Source organism: Lepus europaeus, chromosome 14 (genome assembly GCF_033115175.1).
Source record: "Lepus europaeus isolate LE1 chromosome 14, mLepTim1.pri, whole genome shotgun sequence".
NCBI classification, from domain to species: Eukaryota; Metazoa; Chordata; class Mammalia; order Lagomorpha; family Leporidae; genus Lepus; species Lepus europaeus.
The window spans coordinates 76,538,018-76,564,320 of record NC_084840.1 but is presented as its reverse complement, the minus strand read 5'-3'; the positions used below and the strand labels follow the sequence as shown (position 1 = coordinate 76,564,320).

General features: G+C 45.4%; 1 protein-coding gene across 1 annotated transcript in view; it reads left to right on the top strand.

Annotated features, from left to right (window-relative positions):
* The first annotated feature begins 1,545 nt into the window (after nucleotides 1-1,545).
* Nucleotides 1,546-26,303, top strand: part of LOC133773885 (interleukin-2 receptor subunit alpha-like) — a 44,523-nt gene continuing 19,765 nt past the window's right edge. Inside the window, exon 1 of the mRNA XM_062211433.1 lies at nucleotides 1,546-1,597. Within this exon, the coding sequence (XP_062067417.1) occupies nucleotides 1,576-1,597 (22 nt within the window). The 5' untranslated portion in view covers nucleotides 1,546-1,575. The remainder of the gene's footprint in view (nucleotides 1,598-26,303) is intronic.

Below are 26,303 nucleotides of genomic sequence, written 5' to 3'. Positions count from 1 at the left end.
AAGAGTTGCTGATATCCAGCAAACATATCCTACACTCAAATGGAAAGGGGGACAGGAATCTGACAGTCACCATAAGTCACAAAATGGTAGCAAAGTCTATTGCAAATTGTCAGGGATGGAGGACTCAGTTTATGATTCAGACAAACCAACTGTTCTCTCCCAGTATTTTGACTTGTGGGGTAATTCACAAGTCGAATGGCCCCTTGAGACCTAGACATTTGAACAAGGGTGGGTTATATGATTCATAGTGGATTTTGGCTTTCCACGGGACTCCTGTGCCTCATCTAGTAAACTCTGATGGAAATTACAAACTGTAGAAATTCAACCCAGTGCCACAATAACAGGATGCACCTGTAGATTTCGTAGAATTAGCAGCAGCATTCTACCAGCACCAGGTTGACAAGAAAGAACACCGCTGGCAGAGCGCCTACTGAAGCAGAACTTGAAATGTCCAAAGTTTAAAACCAAAGGCCACTTTTCATATCATTCTTTAAATCACAGGAGTGGTGAACTTCTGGCTCATGGGTCATATAAGGCCTGCGAAATCATTTGTTCTGGCCATGCTAAGCCAACCACAGGTAGAACTCAAAATTCAGTAACTGTATAGCAGGCTAACTCTTAAGTCGATGGTTTTGCAAGGCCTGCGAATGATGTTCTAAATACCCAAATGGTTCCCCATGCCTGTGAGAGAGCCAAGTTTGAGGGCAACATAGCTTACAAAATGACAAGGTCCCTTCAGGAACCCAGGACACCATGGTTAAACAACTGATTCCAAATCTTAGGTTACTCATCACTCGGCCTCTCAGTCTGTTGCTTCGTTCTTACTGATCTGAATATTGGAAACCAACCCTGAAACCACTAGACTATTGGAACAGATCCAGTCTGACAGCTTTAGGAAATGCTGGTGAATTGCCAAGGCTGTCCTTCCAAGCTCCTGCTCTACTTGCATTTACACCTCATGAGGTCTCTGCTGATTCCCCAGGGAGCTGCAAAGCTGCTGGGAGTGGTTGGGGGGGTTGCAATTTACAAAATGCTAAATGGGCCCACTGCCAAGAAGTGCTTGCTCACCCCTCCTTCAACGGCAGGGGGAATCTCCCTTTCCTTTTATGGGTGAAGCTGAAGAAAGGATTCATAACTGAAGTTTAATCCTTCTCACCAAACCCAGCCCACACCTCCCAGCAATTGAACTTGAAAAAAAAAAAAAAAACCTCGTTTGAAAAATTACCACAAACTATGTTGTCATCAAAACACACACACAGACTCACACACTCACACACACACACACACATACACTTCCTATATTTGAGATCAGAGACCAGAGTGCTAGGCACAATTTCCTGGCTGAACACACCAGTCTAATACTCACAGGGTACGACTCCTGTCTCGGAGACTGGTTGGAACGGCAAAGATGACAGCCCTGGCGGGTTGATCTTTTCATCCCATATCCTCCCAGCATAATGCAGTAAAGAGGCTGACGGACAACCCAGTATCCTGCAACGAGACGGCCTCAAGCTGATTCCCAGCGCCAGGAAGATGGGGCCACGCTTGCTGCTCTGGGGATTAGTCACGTTCATCATGGTGCCTGGCTTCAGGACAGGTAAGGTCTGGGTGCCCTCTGAGACTTGGGAAGGCCATTGGACATCACCTCCCCCGGACGTAGAACCAGAGGGGACCCTAAGTAGAAAGTTCCCAGAGGGGTTGACCCTTGGGTTCTACAGCTGGTGTATGATTCCCTGGGGCCTTCCTTTACGCCTCGGGGGTCACCAGTCTGTAAAGAGAGCTTGGAATGGGGTTAGGCTCTCCTGTCACTCACAGTCCTTGACAGCTGATTCTGGGAACTATAGGATGGCATGATGTCTGGATGTCAACAGGACACTGATGGACAGATTCCTTAAGAAGTTCTCTCTCATATCCCAATGAAGTCGATTTTCCACTGCAAGCCCCTACCCCCCAATCCCAGCAGTAAGATAACACCAAAAAGTTATTTGGAATCTCGATTGGCCTGAGGCATAAGTAACTTGTATATGGAACACTGGGATCATATAAGAGCTCAGAAAAGTTTACCTTCAAGAACATGTACTGTGCTTTGATTGCTTCTGGAAATTATACGTAGGAAGCTCCTTAAAACTGCAACTTAATAGAAATGTTAAAAAATAAACATACTTATGTCCAGACCATTGCTTTTTCCTAGGCTCCTATGAAAATGTACATTGTACATGTGAGCTCATATATATATATATAATATATATACACATATATGCAAATTTTGATTCATCCTGGGTTTTCTCAAAGACTATTGTAAAATAGAAATTAAAAAACCACTAACTCATACCTCAAACCACCTTTCCTAATTGAGTGTAAATTCTCTAATAACATCTTCCCTTGCTAAACCAGAAAGACAGATATGAAAGTGTAACGTCTTTTTTCTGAAAGTCTACAATTTCATATCACTAGTTTCAATCAATCTAATGCTAAGTGACTATCAAAATGTGTTAAGAAGTGAAACATGATCGTGCATAGGAAGAGCTTGTTTCCTTGTTTTGGTGAGTGGCCAATTTGTGGCATGCTATGGGTTGCTTCAGGCATAGGAACTTCTCTGCTTTGGATTTAAAGTGGACATGATTTTAGGAAGGTTTACAGAATAATTTCTGCCTCAATAGGGATGTTGTCAAATCAATCCAAGCCACGGCAGCAAAATCTACACAATTGATCTTGCCCTATCTTTGGGAAACACATTTCAGGCAGTCTTGGAGCTGTTACTAGCCACTGGTGACTCCTCTGAGGATCTGAGCAGTTTCATTGGCAATGAGCCCAGTGGAGTATCGTGCAGACTCTTTCTCTCAGTTCTCTAGAAATCCATCCAACACTACCTCTCAAGCCCCTTTTCAACACTGCTAAACATACAAAGTCCTGGCCCTTAGGAGATTGATGGCCTATGTGGTAAGATCTACAGGAGAGTGAAGGCTATCAGAGAAGGCTTCATGGAAGTGGCAGGCAAACAGAGCCTGAAGGGGCTGGCACATGTCCACAAGGGCATCAGGGAACAGCACGTGCTCTGCTGTATAAGCTCCCTGGACAAGGATGTGGAGAAGCGGGAAGTAAGGCTGGAAAAGCAGAACTGGGTCGAATGAATGATCCAAGGTCTTAGATAGCATGCCAAGACTTTTAAACCTCACGTCATAGCCAATAAAGAATTAATAGGAAAAAATTTTAAATTACTCTTTATAGAAAACCTTTTATGTGCCAGGCATGTAAGTCATTTATTTTTTTAAGACTTAGTTATTTATTTGAAAGGGAGAGTGACAGAGAAGGCGAGAAAAAGAGAGAGGGAGATTTTCCATCTCATGGTTCACTCTGTTAATGGCCCCAACAGCCAGTGTTGGCCAGGCTGAAGCCAGGAGCCAAGAACTTCACCCAGGTCTCTCACGTGGGTGGTAGGGGCACAAGCACTTGGGTCATCCTCTGCTGCCTTCCCAGGCACATTAACAAAGAGCTGGATCAGCAAAGCAGCTGAGACTTGAACTGGACTCTCATATGGAATGCCTCCATCACAAGTTGTGGCTTAACCCACTGCACCACAGTGCCACCCCTAATTCTTACTTTAATTTTCATAACCACTTTGCTTGTGGATGTCATTAGCCCCTAGATAAAGAAGTACCTTAAACACAAAACCTCAGAGGCTGAGGCAGTGCCAGGTCTCAAACCGGCTTCCCTAGGTTGTTCTCTTTCCTTTCACTGCAAACAGGGTCAAAGCTTTTTGGAGATGACTCTAGCATAGATTAGAGAGTGATCAGGTACAGGGAGACCGGTCATGAGACTCTGAAATTGTTTGATCCAGAGGTAAATGAGAACTCAAAGGCTGAAGCAAAAGAAATGGATTGAGTTTCTGGAATGAACAGAGGGGCTCAGGGCAAAAATAACCTCAGGCTTTTTCTTCCTAGAGGAATCTGGTCTTCAAAGCTATTCCTCTTTTAATTTCTCAGGTGTGAGAGCTCTAATGAAGTCAAGCAGACTGTCAACAGATGCAATTTCTAGCTGATTCATAAGGGAGATTTTCATTCTGAAAATTTCCAAAGCCACCATTTAGAATCGTGATGGAGTATGGGGGAGGTATTAGTCAATCTGGGTGTTTTTAGTCGCTATATTACTGGGTCCTGGGATGTGGTTAAAAAGAGAATTCTCCTGATGTTGCCAGCACAGCGTGTTATTAAAGGCATCTTTCAGAGAACTGTGGAAATTCTGATCACTAACATGTCCCCGACCATCTTTCTTTCATTCTAGGAATTCTGTGATCAAAGCTTCATCTCCTAGACATTAAAAAAAAGTGCAGAAAGTGATATGTTTGTCTAATTATCCCTTCTTGTAAAGACTCCTGCTCACCCTGGAATTTCCCATCTTGACCTTCGTCATTCAAACACAAAATGTTTAACTCTTCACAGTTAAGCCTTTGCATAAAGCCTTGCTTTAGGAAGTATCACTACTCTTACCTTGCGCATCTTCAAGATAGCCTTTGGAATTCAGGGCTTTGGTAAGCAAAGGGCATATTGCATAAAGCAGCTGCTGTTCTCTATAAAGTGGTGTGCTTTTACTAGTCTGATGTAGCACCCGTGCATATGCTCCAGCTCAGACTTCAGAGCTGATAAAAGAATTGACTTTATCATTCTGTCCAAAGAGAACTGATGGTGGTGAAGAATGGCTAATGTGCTCTACGACTGGCCACCACCCCGTCCACCTCAGAAGTGTTCTCAGACTTTTTTGTTGTTGTTGTTGTTGTTGTTGTTGTTCTTAAAGCCTCTGGTATTCTGGATAATTCTGTGCAATTTCCTGTTGCCATAATCCTTATAACATAGCAATAGACATCAGTAAGGCAGGTGATCGTTCAATATAGTGGCCATTCGAGTTAATTTCCTGCTCCCTTCATTGTTCAATGTGCAGTAGAAACTTTATAAATAATTTCCACAGAAAGTGGGACATGTCACCTGCAGTCAGTGGGAAATATAATTAGGAAGAAAATGAACTTTTCAGGAACCCAAAAGTGGACAAAGGTATCTCCTAGTGACATTGTTGGAGAACCAAAGAGGAACCATGGAAAAGGACACAGTGTCTGACAAACTTCTGTCCATAAAATGAAGAGATTGAAATTTCTGACCATAAAATGAGGTCTTGGAACTCCCATTTCTATCACTCTATGTCAAGAAATCTGAAAAGGAAATAAAATAAATTCTGCTTCCTAGGTACTTTCAAACTGGGGTACTTTGGGTTGGAAAACTTTCCCAACTGAAGACAGACCCATCAGGGTCAGGCTTGAGAGAACTCTGTCATCAGACAAAAGGCTGACATCTCATTGTAGGTAATTTCCAGCTCTGAACAGGTACTGTCCTGCACTTGAGGGTGGCCCACTCACTGCTTCTGCAATTTCTGTGGTTGTAGGTGTCAGGGCAAAAGCACCACTAATCGGTGATGAGGTCTTCTGCTGTTTGCTTGTAGAGGGAGTTTTTGCCTTCTGACAATATCCTTGTTCTTCATAGGAGAGGTTTTACATACACAGGGACCTGTTTCTCTTCTCTTTATTCCAGGTCATTCCTTGTGAGAAAACAAAAGACGATCTAAATTCAAACATTTGCTTCCAAAAAACTGTTATCCCTTCATCCCGGAAAGTGTTCAGATAGAGGCTGGATCAGAATCCAGGACCCTTAAATTTCAGTCCAGTATTCCCTGCACATCTTCACGGTGATGCTCAGTGATATTCCTTTATCTATCCACTCATGCACTGGTATTAGAAGGGTGAAAAATGTTACAATCCTTGTTCTCAAACTACTCATCATTTAACAACAGAGATGTAACATCTGCTGGGCAATTTCTGTCTTGCAAACTGCCAAGAAGAAGCCAGCAGTAGCTGCCAATGAGTCAACATCATCAATGAGTCCCCCAACATGGTTTCAAGTAAGTCACTCATTTAGGGGAAAACAATAATATAATAATCTCTTGGATTTTTAGGTATTTTCCACTCTTAGGTTACTCAGATAGTGTCTGGCCAGTTGATTGATTTTAAGGTTTCCCTGGGATTAGCCTCCATCAAGAGAATACAAGTTACACTGGGAAAAGTCTTAGTACAATGGTTCCCAACACCAGTTGCACATAGAAGGTACATCGAAAGATTAATGCATTAAATGATGATGTCAAGACTAATGAAGAATTAGCTAGCGAACTGGTGCCACGGCTCACTTGGCTAATTCTCCACCTGCAGCGTTGGCACCCTGGGTTCTAGTCCCGGTTGGGGTGCTGGACTCTGTCCCGGTTGCTCCTCTTCCAGTCCTGCTCTCTGCTGTGGCCCGGGAAGGCAGTGGAGGATGGCCCAACTGCTTGGGCCCTGCACCAGCATGGGAGACCAGGAGGAAGCACTTGGCTCCTGGCTTCGGATTGGCTCAGTGCACCGGCTGTAGTGGCCATTTGGGGGGTGAACCAACGGAAGGAAGAGCTTTCTCTCCATCTCTCTCTCTCACTGTCTAACTCTGTCTGTCAAAAAGAAAAAAAAAAAAAGAATTAGCTAGCCTCTCTGGGGGAATAGAGCAAGCCATAACAATATTTTGTCTAAGTGCCTCAAATGATTTAAGATGCAGTTAGGACTGAAGTCTATCACGTTAGAGATAGAATAGATTCCCACTGTTGGTCTGATTCCATCATTTCATTTCTATGCACTATGAATAGTTTCCTGGAGAAGTACTTCTCAAACTTGAATTATGTACAAATCACTTATGGGTCTTGTTATAAAGCAGATTCAGATTCAAGAGATCTGAGATTCTGGTTCAAACATGGGGTCTGTGTTGCTGGTGCACAGATTGCATTTTGAATAGCTAGACTATCATGTGAGAGAAGGAACATATGTTACTTCTTTTGTTTTTTATAAAGATTTATCTATTTGAAAGGCAGAGTTTCAGAGAGAGGGAGAGAGTAGGGGAGGGTGAGAGAGGGAGAAAAAGAAGAGAGAGAAGGGGGAGGGGGGAGAGAGAGAAAGAGAGAGAGAGAGAGAGAGAGAGAGAGAGAAAGAGATCTTGTATCTGCTGGTTTATGCCCCAAATGGCCACAAGGGCTGGGCCTGGGCCAGGCCGAAGTCAGGAGCCAGGGAGTTAGTTCATCCTGGTCTCCCACACACTTGGGCCATCTTCTGCTGCCTTCCCAAGTGCATTAATAGAGAGCTGAGTTGGAAGTGGAGCCTTCTGGACTAGAACCGGTGCTCTGATATTGGATGCTGGCATTGCAGACAGCAGCTTAACCTACTGTACTTCAATACTGGCCCCAATATATGTTACTTCTATCCTCACAGAACTCGAAATTAAAGAGGGAAAACCGGGACTGGTGCTGTGGTGTAGTAGGTTAAGCCCCCACTTGTGGTGCCGGAATCCCATGGGGGTGCCATTTCATGTGCCAGCTGCTCTTCTTCCGACCCAGCTCTCTGGTGAGGCCTAGGAATTCTGATCTAGCCTCTATCTGAACGCTTTCCAGGATGAAGGGATGCAGGGAAAGAACAAATGTGGACGACTGGACTGGCGGCAATGGGGTCGCCTTTCCCAAGAGAAGAAACAGCCACAGTGTCATTGAAGAATAAAAAGAATAAAAAGTTAAAAAGAGGCCGTGGCTTCCTTTATCTTAATGTAATAGACGGATCTCAGGGCCACAGTGAGAGAGAAAGAACAGATTGATCTAAATTGTTTTATATTGAGCTATATTCTGCCGCTGTTAAGATTTTCCAAGGGGATTTCAAAACTCCGTGGAAAAAATGAAATTAGAAGATAAGTTTATTTTGACGAAAAGATTTTGAGATGTACGCATGGTTTTTTTGATGATACACATGTGGAAGGTGGCCCAAGTGCTTGGGCCCCTGCACCCACATGGAAGACCTGGAAGAAGCTCCTGGCTTCAGATCGGCCTAGGCTCAGCTGTTGTAGCCATTTGGGGAGTGAACCAGAGGATGGAAGACCTTCCCCTCTGTCTCTCCTTCTCTCTGTCTTTAATTCTCTCTCTCTCACATAAATAAATAAATGAGTTTTTTTTTTAAAGAAAAACCAAGATGATTAAGATAAATATTGATCGAACATTTCAAAAGATATTCAGCAAAGCTAGTGAATGCCCCCAAGGAACTGGAATAAGGAAGCAGCATGCTCCCTGGAGAGTTAGGGAAAGCTTTGTAGAGATGGTGGCCTTGGGGCGGATTGGCTCTGCTTGGTGCTTCTGAATATCTGCAGGGGTTGGCAGGATGGCATTTTGTAATGAGAGCACTAAAACTGTGCACTTGGTATTCCTTCATCTATTCTTTCCTGCATTAGGATTTACAGGGATGAATAGCAAACTGGACACTGAGGAGTTTGCCAGGACAACTAAATCAATGAGTCAGATTGCATTCCTATATGTGAGTCTATGCATTTTTCTGGTGTGTGCGTTGAGCAAAAAGGGTCTCAAAATGGCTAGTGATTTTCTGACATGAATGAGTACTTCCGCTCAAAAAGAATCTGAGTGTTCTTCACCTCTAGATGTCCCTGGTCTCTGGTGACTTCTTTGACTTGATGGGTTGCTAATCAGCACCACCAGTCCCCTGGAGAATAGTTAGAGAGGTCCTGGGTCTTATTCCCCTATATCTAAGTTTTTCCCCAACTCAGCCCCTGCCACCTGCGTTCTACAAGGCCAGAGTCCCAAGCCGTCTGTCCTGGCAGCGCACTTCTACACTCCTCTCCCCCACCACACCATTCCTAGGACTTTTGACCTGCAGTTTATGCCAGCACCAGGCATCCTGCCTACAGAAGATTTCAGGCAGCAGAAGTGTGGGTGGCATGGGCCAGGGTTGACCAGGAGGTCATTGTGCTGAAAGGAAGATGAATGGAAGCAGGGGAAGGGGCGAGATACTGATCACGAGTGTTCACATCCTGTGGCACCAAGTCGGCCTGCCCTGTGTAGACTGTGTGGTCAGATGTGCTGGGCTAGCCTGCCTTCTCCCCTTGTCCAAGGCCCCCCTCCAATGATGGATGCAGGGAAAGAACAAATGCGGACGACTGGACTGGCAACAATGGAGTCACTTTTCCCAAGAGAAGACACAGCCAAAGTGTCTTTAAAGAATAAAAAGGAAGTTAAAAAGAGGCCGTGGCTTCCTTTACCTTAATGAAATAGATCTCAGGGCCACAGCGAGAGAGAAAGGACAGATTGATCTAAATTGTTCTATATTGAGCTATATTCTGCCGTTGTTAAGTTTTGCCAAGGGGACTTCAAAACTTTGTGGAAAAATTAAATTAGAAGATAAGTTTATTTTGATGAAAAGATTTTGAAATGTATGCATGTTTTTTGATGATACACATGTTCATGATTATTTTAAAGACTTTTATGCATAGATGTCAAAATTATCCTGCATCAAAATGTATCTTTAATTCCATTCTGCACAGACTTTTTGAAATACCCTTGTATATTACAGCATGGCATTAATCTAGTGAATTCTGAGAACGAGGTAGGTCCTATCTTTAACCCCATCATACACATGCAAACTGAGGTTCACTAAGGTCAAGTGGGTTGCCCCGTGTACCACAAATAGAAAAGAGCTAGGATGTGAGCCAGAAAACCTAATTCTAAAGCCTGCACTCTGTACTGCTGTTCTAGACTGCTGGTCAAAGGTAGGTGTTCCATGTCAACACAAGTTCCTTTTTACTTTTTTAGAAATTGAGATACATAGGCCATGAAACATGTCCTGCTGTTCTTGCAGCTCGGCATCAACTAAGAGTTCCTGTGGCTGCCGAACCAGAATCTCTGATGCTGGGTAGCAGCTCTGCAGTCTCCTCCCACAGAGGGGCTGGCCTCTCACAGGATCTCTTAGGGCCCAGCTGGCCCTTGGAGTCTCGGCTCCCAAGATTGTGGTCCTCACCCGTAGTCCTCCTTCCACCTACAAGGAGCAGCTTGGGGTGCCTTCCTTGCAACTGACTGCTTTAAAGAAAAGCATCTCACTGAAGTCTGCCAGCAGCCCACAAAACAGGAAATTCTGAGCAGCCTGGGCCATGAGTCACCACACCGTGTTCAGGAATTGCCATTTCTGCTCACGGAATCACCCACTCTTTTCTGTTTGGGACCAAAATAGATCCTCCTTCAGAAGCCGGCTGCTTTGTGCGCCCTTAGTAACAAAGAGCAGAGGAAGGATAGGTGTGTTTCTCCGAGGCGTGGTGCTGGGAGTTACTGCTCCCGTGAAGCTTTACAGGATGAAAACATGGCTGCCGCAGGAGATGCGACCCAGGGGCTGTGGGGCAGGTACAGAGGGAAGTGCTAGTGCCACTGAGGGCAATCTCCTGCTCCTGGTAGGACTGCCAGTTCTCCCTGGCTCATGCTTCCATTCATTCGTTCAGGAACTGTTAACTGAGCAGCTGAGGGCATGATGCCCGACATGGGGTTGAAGATACAGAGATGAATAAAACCCAGCCCGTGGGCCTCCACAACCAGCCTCTGGTAGGAGAGAAATACATCGCCCCAGATGGCGACACCATGCCAGCTAGGTTCTGAGATTCAAGTTTAAAGGAAACCAATGAAGCACAGTCAGGTGTTCCCTCCAGCAAGCCCTTGCAGCTCCTAAGTAGCTGTCTGTTGTGTGCGTTAACAATCGGCACAGAGAAGAGCATGGAGGACATTGTGTTTAAATACTAACAATTATTCAGCTCAAATGCTACTGATTTTTTTAAAGATTTATTCATTTATTTGAAAGTCAGAGTTATACATAGAGAGGAGAGGAAGAGAGAGAGAGAGAGAAAAAGAGAGAGAGAGAGAGAGAGAGAGAGAGATATCAGTCTTCCAACAGTTGGTTCACTCCAGGAGCTTCTTCCAGGACTCTTACGTGGGTGCAGGGGCCCAAGGACTTGGGCCATCTTCTACTGCTTTCCCAGGCCATAGCAGAGAGCTGGGTCAGAAGTGGAGCAGCCGGGACTAGAACCAGTGCCCATATGGGATGCCAGCATTGCAGGCTGCGGCTTTACTGGCTAAGCCACAGCACCAGCCCCAACTGATTTTGAATTTAGAATAAATTAAATGGGATTGCTGTTTTGTTTTAGCTCTGGAGATTCCTTTACAGAGAAATGGGAACACTTCAGATGGGAGCGTTCAAATTCCTTTAACAACACACTCTGTGATTGCTCCCACAACCCCCTGGTGACTTACAATTATCATTTATAGACAGCTCTGATTGATTGCTACACTGCCCAACAGCATGCAACCCACTCTGTAATCCTAAAGCCAATGACAGAACCTCAAAAGTCCAGTTTAGGGGCTGGCGTCATGGCGCAGAAAGTTAATCCTCCACCTGCAGCGCCAGCATCCCATATGGGCGCCAGTTCTAGTCCCGGCTGCTCCACTTCCAGTGCAGCTCTTTACTGTGGCCTGGGAAAGCAGTAGAAGATGGCCCAAGTCCCTGGGCCCCTGCACCCACGTGGGAGACCAGGAAGAGGTACCTGGTACCTGGCTTCGGATCGGGGCAGCTCCGACTATTGCGGACATTTGGGGAGTGAACCAACGGAAGGAAGACCTTTCTTTCTGTCTCTCCATCTCACTTTCTGTAACTCTAACTCTCAAATAAAATAAAATCTTTTTTAAAAAAAGTCCGGTTTACGTTATTATGCTTTTAAAAGCAAAATAGTGGTGTTTCTTTAAATAAATGTGTGTGTGCGTTTTCATGAAATGAACCATTTTAGGGAACTGGCCCATCTCTTCCAAGACAGAGCTGTTTATCACGTTACTAAGTGATCATTTCTCAAAGTTTTGTTTGAACTCCCCACAGACTAAGTTGACGTCAACCTGTTCCTGCCGCGGGGCTCTGAGAGTTTCCCGGGAGTTTTGGGGATGGTGACTTGACCCCAAGCTGTGTGCGTGACACTTGGCCAGTTGTGGGTAGGCTGTCGTGGGCGTCCCCAGCTACTGAGGAGCCTGCGCCCCAGCTGAGTGCCGGTGTGGTATCTGCTTCCGGCCCTTGCGGTAGTAACACCTCTGTTGAGAACCTGATTTAGAACAGAAAGAACCTTTGTGAAGTGAACACTCCTTATTTTAAGTGGAAAGCAAAACAAACAATTACCACCCCCCCCCCATAAAAAAAAGCCTTTTTAGAATACAAGGGCAGTTTCTTTGGACATCCTGCTGACACCCAGGCAGCACTGGCTGCTCAGTTGTCAAGCCGTTTGTTTCACTTCTGGCTTTCGCAGCCTCTCTTTGCCAGACCATCACTTTCACTTTCTCCCTCCCAGAGTTTCTCAAGTTCCGCTTCTCTGGCTCCATTTGCAATGGCAGGTGCAGTGGATCTGCATGCCTGGTCCCCCCCAGGGCATCCAGCTGGCACCACCCTCATGCCCTGCGATCACAGGTCCAGGGCTACACGCTCTGTCTCTCACTCACGGAATTCTCACGACCACCCCAGGAGAGGAGTGTCATTATCACCATTCCCGTTTGACAGATGAGGAAACTGAGGCTGCTCTCGCTCTGTACACAGGAAGCAACATGTCACCCATGTCACGGGCTGCTTGGGCAAGTCTTCAGTCTCCTAATCTAAGTCACTCTTGGATCCATCCCCAAATCAATCACTCCTGCAAGCAACTTTCAGGGTGATCTCTGGCCAGAGTTGCACTCATTGCCCACTGCCCATTTCCTCTGCTGGGCATGCCATATTCTTTCCAAGCTGCCCTGTCCCTCTATGTCCTTGGCAGTTAGTGCACCCCAACAAGCATATCTCCTCCTCTGCTTACTATGAAACATCCTAACTTGTGACTTCAGAGCTTGATTTCTAGGGGCAATGTCCCTTCTTTCTGAGGACACCTGGAATCTGTCACCTCTCATGTGCCTACTGGAATTCCTCCCAGCCAGGAAGCACTTGGCGAGAGGGGAAAGGCCTCATGACTTTGGGAGTCTGACAGGCTTGAATTCAAATCCTAGCTGGAACCTGAGAAGTCCCACTTTCCTTTACGAAAACCTCAGCATGCCACTTGGTGCAGGCAGTCGCCAGGCCATGGGGATGGGAGGGCTACGGTGTGGGAAGCACTGTGTAAAGAAATGGCAAGAGAACCTGGGGGTGCAGATGAAGGCTGAAGGAGGGTGCAGAGGCTTCTTAAAGAAGGAAGACAACTAACAGGAGGCCCTGCAGGGCAAGCGGGGCTTAGGGAGGTAGGAACTAGTTGTTGAGCACTGCAGGAAAGTGATTGAGAATTCTGCGCACTGGACTGCACCAAGGGATGCCCAGCTGGTCTGTGAGAGTGTCTCCAGAAGAGACGGGCATTTGAATTGAATACACAGGAGTGAACTCTGAACTGTAGATGGAGTCAAGAAAATCACCCTCACCTGTGTGGGTGGATGTCATCCCATCCATTGAGGGACTCAGCAGAACACCAACATGGAGGAAGGGTACATTCTCTCTGTCTCCCTGGATTACAGCCATCTTCTCCTGCCCTTGCACTTGGGAGTTCCTGATTCTCCAGCCTTCAGACCCAGGATTTCCACCAGAGCCCCCACCCCATTCTCAGGCTTTCAGCCCCAAACTGATTGGTGCCACCAGCTTCTCTGGGTCTCTAGCCTGCAAATGGCCCCCATAACTGCATGAACTAATTCCCATTGTAAACCCCCCCTTTTTAAATATCAATATACAAGTACCCCACTGGTTCTATTTCTCTGAGAACCCTGATTAAGACAATGAACAAGGTCAAAAGCAGAATCATGTGCACAGGTTCTTCAAGGCTGGAATGCACATTTCTGTGTGGTAGGAGATGGAGATTTTTTAGGGCTGAGTGTGAGTTATGTCCTGCAGCCTTCCATGTGCGGGGATTTTGACTCTGCTCTGAGTGTCACAGAGTGGTCTCGGGTAAGGAACACAAGAGCATTTCCTTTAGAGAGATGGTATTAAGAATGAGGGATCCGGTGCTGTGGCTCAGCATGTTGAAGCCCCAGCCTGGAGCGTTGGCATCCCATATGGGCACCGGTTCAACTCCTGGCTGCTCCACTTTTGATCCAGCTCCCTGCTGATGTGCCTGGGAAAGCAGTGGAGGATGGCCCAAGTGCTTGGACCCATGTAACCACATGGGAGACCTGGAGGAAGATTCTGGCTCCTGGCTTCAGATCAGCCCAGCTCTGGCTGTTGTGGCTATCTGGGGAGTGAGCCAGCAGATGGAAGACCTCTCTCCCTCTCTGTTTCTGCCTCTCTCTGTAACTCTGTCTTTCAAATACCTGTTTAAAAAATAAGAATTCAAAACAATGTTGAGTGGTCTAGGTGGGAGCTGCTGGTTGGCCAGTTTTAACCTCTGTGGGCCACAGTTTCTATTAGTATAAAGTGGGCAGTGGGAGTACTGCAGTGCCCCACTGGTTGCTGTAAAGCTACACAAGAGAGCCTGCCTAGAGTATATATAATAGTCGCTCAATAAAAGTGGCTCCCTGCACTTCTCATCCACAGGGCCAAAGTCCCCCCAGTGTCTCCATGTGGATACTCACAGGCTGAAAAAAAATACCACATTCAGAATTGATGCCTGTCTTTCTCATTCTGACTTCAACTAATTGAAAGACTACCACCCATCCAATCCCCAGAAGCTCGGGCAGAATCCTGTTTCTTCCCTTTCACTCCTTCTGTGCAACCAGTCAAGCCCCATTTTCTGATGATTCCAGCTCTCAAAGTCTATTCTAATAATTAGTATTCTCTAATAGGTAGAGCATTTTCATTAACTATATATTTATATTTATGATACATAGTACAGGATGAAATAATAATTATATGTATACTATTCTATATGTTAATTTTGTACCTTTAATTATCTTACTATAATATAGAACACATTTCTTCAAACAATAATTACATTGATCATGGCATTTTGTATATTTTCCTTTTTTAAAAGATTTATTTATTTATTTGAAAGGGAGAGAGAGAGAGAGAGAGAGAGAGATCGATTTTCCATCTGCTGGTTTACTACCTAAATGGCTGCAATGGCTGGAACCGGGACAGGCCAAAGCCAGGAGCCTAGAGCTTCCTCTGAGTCTCCCATGTGGGTACAGGGGCCCAAGCACTTGGGCCATCATCTGCTGCTTTTCCAGATGCATTAGCAGGGAGCTGGATTGGAGTGGAGCAGCTGAGACTTGAACTGGTGCCCATATGGATTGCTGGCATCACAGGCAGTGGCTTTACTCACTATGCTACAATGCCAGACCTTACATTTTTCTTATCATGTATGTTAATATTATGTATTTAATTATCTTCTTTTTTAAAATTATCTTTCTTTTTAAAATTTTATTTAAGATATACAAATTTCATGTATTTCCTACATACAGGTTCCGGAACACCACCCTAGCCTGCCTTCTGCCCACACTCCCACCCTTCTTCTTCTTCCCTCTCCTGTTTTCATTCTTGATTTTTATGAAGATCTATTTTCAGTTAACTTTACACTCATAAAATTAACCCTACACTAAGTAAAGAGTTCAACAAATAGTATGAAGGAAAATACACTGTTCCTCAACAGAAGAGACAAGAGCTGTAAACAATCTCCGAATCTCAAATGTCAAGTTCACTCCTATACGTTACCTTTTGGGTACACTCTGTTACCACAGACCAGGGAGAACATATGGTAGTTGTCTTTTTGGGACTGGCTTATTTCACTGAGTATAATGGTTTCCAGTTCCATCCATTGTGTTGCAAAAGACAGGATTTAATTTTTTTACCACTGTGTAGTAATCCATGGTGCATACATACCATAATTATATATCAATAATTACATTGATTATGATAATTTATATATTTCCTTATTGCATATGCTTATGGTATGTCTTTAATTGTCTTGAGACGGTGGCATGCTTTATACAACTGTGGCCGTCAGCTATCATTAATATTCATAATGACCTTGTTTGTCAGGTGGCTGTGAAGGCGAGAGTTAATGCCAGTGCTGACTCTCAGCAAACTTGATTGGTGGCATCAGTGGCCCAGAGGAGCAGGGATGCATGCTATTGTCAGGCAAAACTGGGGATCAGGGTTGACCCAAGGGCTTTTCTTGGGTGTTCAGGCTTCTGCCACCCTGTGTGTGACACACCAGCCTTTGCCAGCCTTTTGTTCCCCTTTGCATTTGTCCTGTGTGCTGGCGGCTAATCCCATTGGGTATGGTGAAGTCGGGAGAAGATGTTGTCAGCTGGCCCTGAACGTGTGTGCCAGATGTTTCTTCCTGCAGGTCACTGAGGGTCCTGGTGCGGGCATCCATGCATTTTGCAGGGTTCCCAGCACACAGAAACATACACAGTGCACCCAGAAACTTGAGAGACCTGGGACACAGCATGTGCTGTCTCTATGCACGTGGACAGCTAGATGCAGAGGGTCTTCATGCCTTCTTTCAGCCCTCACATTCTGTAGTTTCATCCCTACCCACTCAATGGCTGAGTAAAAGACAACACCATGCTGAAGAGGACATTGAACCTCCTAGCAAGGCTGCAGGCTGCATTTTAGGTTCCCTTAGCCTTGGAAAATAGGGCCACCTGGGATTTAAATTCTATAAGGTAACATTAACGCTCACTGCAGGAGCAGCCTGAGGTCACACCTACCAACTTTTTTTTTTTAAGAGTTATTCATTTATTCGTTTGAGAGGCAGAGTGTCAGAGAGAGAGGGTGAGACAGAGAGAAAGGTCTTCCATCTGCTGGATCACTCCCCAAATGGTCATGATAGCTGGAACTGGGCCAGGCCAAAGCCAGGAGCCAGGAACTGCATCCAGGTCTTCTGCAAGAGCCGAAGCACTTGGCCATCACCTGCTGCCTTCCTAGGAGCGTTAGCAGGGAGCTGGATTGAAAGTGGAGCAGTCAAGACGAACTGGCACTCCCATCTGGGATGACGGTGTGTTACAAGCAGTGGCTTAGGCTGGTGCCACGGCTCACTAGGCTAATCCTCTGCCTACAGCGCCGGCACCCCGGGTTCTTGTCTCGGTTGGGGCACCGGATTCTGTCCCGGTTGCTCCTCTTCCAGGCCAGCTCTCTGCTTAGGCCCGGGAAGGCAGTGGAGGATGGCCCAAGAGCTTGGGCCCTGCACCCGCATGGGAGACCAGGAGGAAACACCTGGCTCCTGACTTCAGATGGGCGCAGCACGCCAGCCGCAAGGCACCGGCTGTAGTGGCCACTTAGGGGGTGAACCAACGGAAAAAGGAAGACCTTTCTCTCTGTGTCTCTCTCTCTCTCTCACTAACTCTGCCTGTCAAAAATAACAACAACAACAAAAAAAAGCAGTTGCTTAGCCCAATGCACCTTGATGCCACAACACCAGCCCCACATCTATGGACTTTGAGGTACCTATTGAAAAGAACAGAACTTACCCTCTGAAACCATCAGAGATCAGGATTTTGTATGTTACTTAAGTATTTACAGAAGCCTGGAGTAGTTTAGAGCCAATAGCTTAAGGGTATCTCTGGGGAAACTTTAAATCTGTGTTTCTTTTCAGCACTGGCTGTGGGAGAGGGGCCTGGTTAACAGATGACAGTTTAGAGCAGCCCACACAGGCTGACCACATGGACTGCACTCAGCAAAAGCCTTTAGGTCACATGGGTGTTTCCAAGCACAGGAAGGGGCTTTTGTTGCTACTTAACCTACAGTCTTAACATAAGCCAGTTCTGTGTCACCCATCCCAGAAATGCCACTCACCATACATGTCACCATCCTTCCTCTCCAAACAAGGTAGCACCTGGTGACACAGATTTCAGGATTGCTTGCATGCTGCTGGATGTCTGTCTGTACAAACCCATCTGAAGCAAAGTCAAAGCAGACAAGCAGGTCGAGGTAGTACCCCAAGCCCCCGAACCCTGGAAGCCACATCAGTGTTTCTTCCTCCCCAGGGTTTGTGGCAAACATTTCCATGTCTAGATGGCCATTCACCATGAAAGGGTTTGGTCCGTTTCTAGAATGCATAGTTATCTATGAGTGGTCTTGCCTAAAATTGTGAATCTGGGCGAGTAGGAAGGAAAAGGGGTACAAGGGGCAACTCTGGGAGATAAGGGAAGCAGTGAGAAAGGGCGAGAGAATGGCTGGGGATGTCTGAGGGACACGCAGGGCCCGCACACAGGGACCTGGCGTTCTGACACGGCGAAGGTTGGAGGCAACAGGACTGCCCTTGGCCTGATGTCTACCTCGCGGGGCCATAGTCCTAAGAAGCCGCCCTCCAGCCACAAGATTTTCATGTTCTTTTCTTCTGGTCTTCAGTCTCTACCTGGCATCATAGCTATTTATCTGGTCTTTCTTTAAAATCGCAGGGGAAATCCCACTGAGATCCAGTTGCGAATCCCCTCACTCTTGGGTCTCATTTCTCAGAAGGCTCTCTCATTGCAGAGGCTCTCTGTGGGCGGGGCTGACCAATTTAGCCTATTTCTGCTAAAAATATGACTGTCCCAAGAAATCGGTTTTGAAGAGTGGAGGGAAAACTGCTTTTTAGATTTCAGAGAAAGGACACGAGTTCTTTCTACCTCCTCTTCTTTCTCATTTGATAACCCTTCAATTTTAATCAGGGTGACATTCTGTGGTAAACCTGTGGTTAACTCTTTCACGTACGGAACCTTGTTACCGACTCCGGGGACTCCCAAGGAGAGGAAACCAGTCTGTGCAGAAGTGTTGCTGAACCCCCCATGGCAGTTCAGACTGAAAGAAAGTTTGTTGGAGGAGTATTTTTGGTTCTCTACCATTTTTTCTTTTTTAAAGTAAATAGAAAATAACTAGATTAACCGCCCACTCTGATTTCGATGGATTGATTTTTTTTTCGGTGACACATATTAAGGCACAAGCTTTTTTCCAAAAGGATTTCACCCCGTGAATCACTTACCCTTGGCTTGTGTAAACTCTAGACTGTTGAAGCCAGCCTAGGACAGCAAAGCCTCAGAACCTGCCAGCCAGAAAACGCAAATAGGCCACAGATGGCTGATCTAATGTCTGGAGAACTGTGCCCAGGTGCCTGGAGATCTCCTCAGAGCTCATGTCCGTCCCTCTCCTTCTTTCTGGGAATTAGGCGTCTTTCTTTGATGTTATGTGATAACTTCCCTCTTCAAGCCCCAGGACAGCACTTTGCTTCTGCCACATTTATGCTTGCAGCATGAAAGAACAAAGGTGGATGTTTGCTTGGGTAAATTGGTGGGTAGTGTCCACGTCAATGCTAAAAGGCCCAAGTATTCATTCAGTGCCTACCACAGCCCATTCAGAGGGAGCTAAGGAGCCAAACAAGACTTCTGCCCTCTTTCTTGATGCTGATCTCGCCAAAGACAGTGGCTGGAAGGTGGTGCAATGTGAAGTCCCCATACCACCACTTGCGTTCTGCACGATCTCGTTTTTGTTCTGGTCCATGCACACACAGAAAATATTAGATTGGCGTAATTATTCCATCTCAAGAGTCCTCTTTCCAACTCCTCTAGGCAGGTGCTGAAGCCTTAGTCATTTTGTTGATTTCGGCTTCTAAGGACTGAGAGAGGTGATAAGCACAGTCAACCTGAGAAATAGAACTGGGACTCAGAGCTCTGCTGTGGGTGTGTCACTGAGTAGGGAGATAGCTTTTTCTCTTCTGATAAATGCCCGCAACCACAAACCAAAGGAAAAGGCCCTGAGCTTGTCACTTCCTTTGGAAGAAACTTTAGCAATGAATTAGTTATCCCAGGAATAGGCAGTTTGGTGGGAAAAAACCACTGGTTTTATAAATACTTTATAATTATTAAAATGTCAAATAATACATAAAGCACAAGGATGAATATAGCCATTACACGCCCACCATCAGAATTCAACAAGTTTACAATTTACCTTGGTTGTGTCTTGTCCTTTTGTTTATATTTAATACATATAACAGATACAGTGCAGCTCTGTCTATATCCAATCCAATCCCATTCTTCCCTTCAAGAACTTACTCTCAGTGCCAGCATGTGGCATAATGGGTTAAGCCACCACCCGTAATGCCAGCATCCCATATGGGTGCCAGTTCAAGTCCTGGTTGCTCCACTTTCGATCCAGCTCCCTGTTGATGTACCTGGGAAAGCAGCAGAACATGGCCCAGGTGCTTGGGCCCCTGCACCCTGGCTCCTGGCTTTAGCCTGGCCCAGCCCTGGCTGCCGTGGCCGTTTGCAGAGTAAACCAGCAGATGGAAGATCTCTCTCTGTCTGTCTCTCCCTCCCTCTCTCTCTGTAACTCTTTCAAATAAATAAAACAAATATTAAAAAAAAAGAAATTGCTCTCTTGAACTTAAGTAATATATAGTACTTTATAGATAATATACATTACTATTGTATTTCTTATTTTACATATACAAAAATAATATATTTCCTTTTACAACTTGCTTTTTTTTTCAACTCAACACTGTTTTTGAGATTTGTTCTTGAAGGTGCTAGTTTATTCTTTTTAACTCCTGTATTTTATTCCATTGTATGATTACACCAGAGATTTTTCCTTTTAAAAATGTTATTCATTTGAAAGGCACAGAGACGGAGATAGACAGATATGCAGAGGTCTCCCACCCAGCTGGTTCACTCCTCAAATGCCCACAACAACTGGACCGGGCCAGATTCCAGGAACCCACTCCAAGTTCCCCAGGTCTGGCAGGGATCCAACTACTTGGGTCGTTACCTGCAGCTTCCCAGGATGTGCATTAGTGGGAAGCTGGACCTTGAATCCAGGAACTCGGATATTACAATGCAAACGTCCAGAGTTCCGCCTTGACCCCAGCGTCCCAGAGTTATACATACAATCCCCTTCTGATGGACAGTTCAACCGCTTCTAATTTTTGTCTATTACAAGCAATGCTCTAACAAGTAGCCTTGAACGTGCGCACAAGAATTTCCCCTGGAAGTGAGATTTCCTATTGCAGAGCATGGGTAACTTCAATTTTACTACAATATTTTAACATTTCTCTTTGAAGCAGTCATGCTAATTTTTATGCATGACCAACAATTTATGAGATTCTTGATTTCTTCATGTACTTACCATCATCATTTAGCATTGAGAAACCTTGATATTTTTGCCAGAACGACAGAATAAAATGGAGTCTCATTCCTATTGACATGTTAATGGTTACTGGAGATGTTGAGTGTGCTTTCATGTTTACAGGTCTCTGAGGCCTGTTTGTTCATGTCCTTTGTCCCTTTTGAAATAAGAATTTTCGCTTTTTGTATATTAATTTATAAGAGTTCTTTATGTATTCTGGAAACCAATCCTTTGCATAATTGTAGATTCCTGGATGTTGTCAGTAAACAATATTATTACTTACAATTTTATTTCTTTCCACTCCTTGTTCTTATTTCTTGTGCTTGTTTCATTGCATCAGCTAGGAGATCCAATATAATATGGAATAAGAGCAGGGATATTATAGCGTATTTGTATCATATTTCTGACATTAAATAGAAGGCTTTTAATGTATCAGCAAAGTGTCACTTGCAGTAAGTTCCCTTTTATTTGTTAAGGCAGTTTTCATCCATTTCTGCCACCTTAGAGGGTTTTTAAGCATTATTGAGCATTCTTTTAATCATTATTGAATGATTTTTTCTTCTGTTGAAATGATCATAAGATTTTCTCCTTTTAAATAATAAACGCAGTGAATTACATCAAGAGATTTTCAAATGTTAAACCATTTGTCATGGAATACATTCGAATTGATCAGAATCTAAATTTCCAAAGTACAGCTTTTGGATTACAGTGGCTCCCCCCCCCCCATAACTTCCCTCCCACCCGCAACCCTCATTCTGTTAAAAGTGTTCTTAACTTTAAAAAGTCTGCACTAATAAATGTGTTTTCCAGTTTTAAGCTCTTGTGTGCAGAGCTTAGAACATTTCTGGCCACAAAGAATTGACAGCTGTTTTTTTTTTTTTTTTTTAAGTATCATTTTCTGATTGGCTGTTGCTGATTTCTGGAAAATACTGAATTTTTAAACTGATTTTGTATCTTACCACTTTACCGAAATCTGAGCAGTTCTAGTACTTTAACCATCTTGGGTTTTCTAAGAATACAATTAAATTGTTCAGACAAAATTATTATTCGACTTCACTTTTCCAATAGTCATACAACTTATCTCTGCAGCCAGTTTTATAGAATCATCAATATTGTAGGTCCTTTTTACAGTTCATTGGAATGAAAAAAATCTAGATACCACTAGGTCTTTGGTGGTGGTGGGGGGCAGAGGTAGATTTAAGAAAACAGAGACAAAAGACAAAGTGAACAGCTCAGATATTAGTAATTTGGTATAATGTAGTATTGGCAAAACAGAGACAATTTTATACACGTCTGCAATAGTTTCAACCAATAGTAGATGATGTAGGCAGCCAACAGCAGTTAAAGATGACGTGAAGTATTCAAACTCCACCAATATCATCTGGTTAGTAGTGACCAGGTAACTGTTATGTTTTAGTGGATTTGAGGTCCATTAGCATCCAGGTCTCCCATGTTGGTACAGGGGCCCAAGCACTTGGACCATCTGCTGCTGCTTTCCCAAGTGCATTAGCAGGGAGCAGAATTAGAAGTGCAGCACCTGGGACGCCAATATGGGATGCCAGCGTTGCAGGCATCTTTGCAGGCGACTTCTTAACCCATTACATCACAATGTCAGCCCCTCCATTATTTCAACTGATACATTTCTGTCATTCATGCTCTTATAACTCCCATTCCAGCAAAACCACTTTACTGGTGGTCCCCTGAACACAGCACACTGTTTCACACATTCCCTGCACCAGGATGGCCTCTCCTGCCTCCCCTTCCAAAAGGCAATGACTTGGCATGTCTGAGAAGCTCCTATGGCCTTCATGGCTGGCTAATGGCTCCAGGGTATCTGCCATCTGCTATTTGATTGGCAACTGAATGCCCAAAATAAAGCAACAAAATGCAGTAAATACTTTCCAACTAGAAACTTAATCCATGTTGTAACAAACCCACCTCCTGGATCAAGAGAGAGCAGAGCAAGGCTTTTGCTTCTTGTTGTAATCAAATATAAGTCACAAGGTTGGATGGCCCATTGGACTTCACCTCTAGGCTCTTAGTAGGCCACCGGTGCAGCCAATTCTGTGTTTTAACATAGTTGATTTGCTGGTATTTTAAAGGCATGCTGGAGGGTGTGAAGAGACAAGTAGATGCAGGTGAGCAGTCAGAATGCCTGTAGTTATGCCTTGAAATTCAGTGGAGGGGTTGGCACTGTGGTGTAGTAGGTTAAGCCTCTGCCTGCAGTGCCAGCATCGCATATAGGTGCAGGTTCTAGTCCTGGCTGCTCCACTTCTGATGCAGCTCTCTGCTATGGCCTGGGAAAGCAATAGAAAGTGGCCCAAGTGCTTGGAACCCTGCAGCCGCGTGGGAGACCTGGAGAAAGATCCTAGCTCCTGGCTTCAGATCGGCCCAGCTCCAGGTATTGCAGCCAATTGAGGAGTGAACCAGCTGATGGAAGACCTCTTCCTGTCTCTCCTTCTCTCTGTAACTCTACCTCTCAAATAAATAAATAAATCTTAAAAAAAAAAAGAAAGTCATTAGAGTTGAAGGGAGTTGGGCTTACAAGTGTTGCCAATAGGGAAGCAATGACTCCTGGGACATGAGGCCAAAGGGGAAGTGGCACTGATGAGGATGCTGGAGGTTCTAGCTTCAGTGACTCAGACAATAGGAACATGAGGGTCATCGAGAAAAAGGGACAGGAAGAGAAACAGAACTGTGTATTTGTTTCTAACTTTTTATTGCGAGATCCTTAGATTCACACTTTGTCTTCTTTATCCTAACTTCTTCTGGGTACCTTTTGTATTTGCTACTTAAAAGAATTTCTTAAAAGTAGCAGTGACAGGTTTTTGGTTTTTTGTTTGATTGTTTGTTTTTTTTTTTTGACAGGCAGAGTGGACAGTGAGAGAGAGAGACAGAGAGAAAGGTGTTCCTTTGCCATTGGTTCACCCTCCAATGGCCGCCACGGCCAGTGCGCTGTGGCCGGCGCACCGCGCTGATCTGAAGCCAGGAGCCAGGTGCTTCTCCTGGTCTCCCATGCGGGTGCAGGGCCCAACCACTTGGGCCATCCTCCACTGCCTTCCCGGGCCACAGCAGAGAGCTGGCCTGGAAGAGGGGCAACTGGGACAGAATCCGGCGCCCCGACCGGGACTAGAACCCGGTGTGCCGGCGCCACTAGGCGGAGGATTAGCCTGTTAAGCCATGGCGCCAGCTCCAGTAACAGTTTTTACAAGGCAGAAATGAGAACAGTGAACAATCGAAGACTTTCCTGTGGCTCCTGTCCCATCATCTTGAGCCGTATGCTTTGGGCAACTCATTTAATCACGCTGAGCGTCACTCTCCTGGGATGGAAAATGGGGATGACAACATCAGTCTTCCAGGGTAATCGTGGATGTCAGCATTGGGGGTAACAAATACCATGCAGCCAGCAGGGCTGAGGCATCACAGTGATTGTTATACAAAGAACCCCAAATAGAGAGCCCGGGGCCCTCTGACTTCTGAATCAAAACCACCACATCACACAGACATGCCCCAGCACCTGGACAGTTTAGACATGGCTCCAGCACTAAGTGAGAGACAGTCAAGGACAGAGGGGGTGAAAAACCCACCCTCTTCCTGGAGATGGTGATTCTCTGTGATGGAGAAGCATGGGCCTGGGGCTCAGGGGACCTGCCTGTAACCCCAGGATTGCTGCAAACTTGAGAAATGACCACAGCTTGTTCCCTTTTCTATGCCGCTTCCAGTTCTCAGCTCCTGTGAGCCTCTTCAAAGGGATGTTCAATGTGTTCTGTGGTGTTTTACTTTGCACCCAAACCATAACATATTACAAAGGAGGCAACATTTGACAGTGTAGTGGGCATATGTTTGGAATTCTTATTGGATCTGACACAGAAGATAAATGACTTTAGGGCAAAAATGAGTTCATGTCTTTACCAGGTGACCCAAGCTCTTCTCATTTTTAAAAAAGATTTATTTATTTATTTGAAAGCCAGAGTTATAGAGAGGCAGAGGTAGAGAGAGAGAGAGAGAGAGAGAGAGAGAGAGAGAGGTCTTCTATCTGCTGGTTCACTCCCTAGATGGCTGCAATGACCAGAGCTGTGCTGATCCAAAGCCAGGATCCAGGAGCTTCTTCTGGGTCTTCCCACATGGGTGCAGAGGCCCAAGAAGTTGGGCCATCTTCTTCTGCTTTCCCAGGCCATAGAAGGGAGCTGGATGGGAAGTGGAGCAGCCAGGATTCGAACTGGTGCCCACATAGGATGCCGGCACTGCAGGTGACAGCTTTACCCACTATGCCACAGTGCCAGTCCCCCAAGCTCTTAATGTAGTCACTTCTTTGTCTTCTAGGAAATCCCCCATCTAGAAATTTCCACACTTAAGCCAGTTATTCTAGTTTTCATTCCTGACATCTATTTTCCAGGTGGCAAAGAGGAGAGGCACAAAGCTGAAGCCATTTACCCAGAGCTGGCTGGGCTCTGGGTGAAACAGCTTGACCTTGAGTCACTTACAAAGCAGTCTTACCTCAGGCTCAGTCCACATCCTTTTGAAGCCTCTTCCTCTTCTGTGCCACAAGGGCCAGATGAGTTCTCTCTCGTTTTGAACATCAGAGGAAAAACAACAACAAAAACATCACGGAGCCCACAAACGTTTTTCACCCACCCACCTTCCCTCCAGCCAACAGAGTTTCATTGCGCCCTGTTAGGTACCGAGTCGAGTGCCTGGGCACAAAGCACTCTTGTGCCGATTCAGCAGTAACTGAGGGCCCCAGTTCCCCATGCACTAAAGAGCTCTCAGGTCCTTAAGAAGGGGACAGACACAGAAAGAGGATGCTGAGCCACCAGGGCTTCATTCTGTCTTAACCCTTTCTCCTCTAAACCTGGGCTCCAATTGGCTTTGCCTTCATCTGTACCGGGAACTCCTGGGAGGCAACAAATCCACCAATCACCAGAGAAGAGGCACCTGTGATGACAATTCAGGGACAGAGATGGAGGTGGGGGGTGCAAAGGATAGGAACATGGGGGATCCTGCCTGTGGCTTTCAACTGACAGACCATAGGCAAACTCTGACATGAGATGTGAGACAAGAGCTTGGTTTAATTCTCTCCTAGTGCAAGCCCCAGGCGGAGAGGCCCTTGGCATGTTCAGGGTTAATAATAACTGCTGACTGACTGTTTTTCCCTCTGCCCACATAAAAGGTACACAAGCTATAAGGCAAGGCCACATCAATGGCCTCAGAGTCTGTGGTAGGACTCTCCTCCTGGGGGCCCCACCACCGAAGCTCTGAGCATTCACCCTGCTATCTCTCATCTCCAAGTCGGTTATGCCAAGCTTTCCCGCGTCCCGTAGGCACCAGACACTTCAATACTCTCAGAAAAGGAAATGAC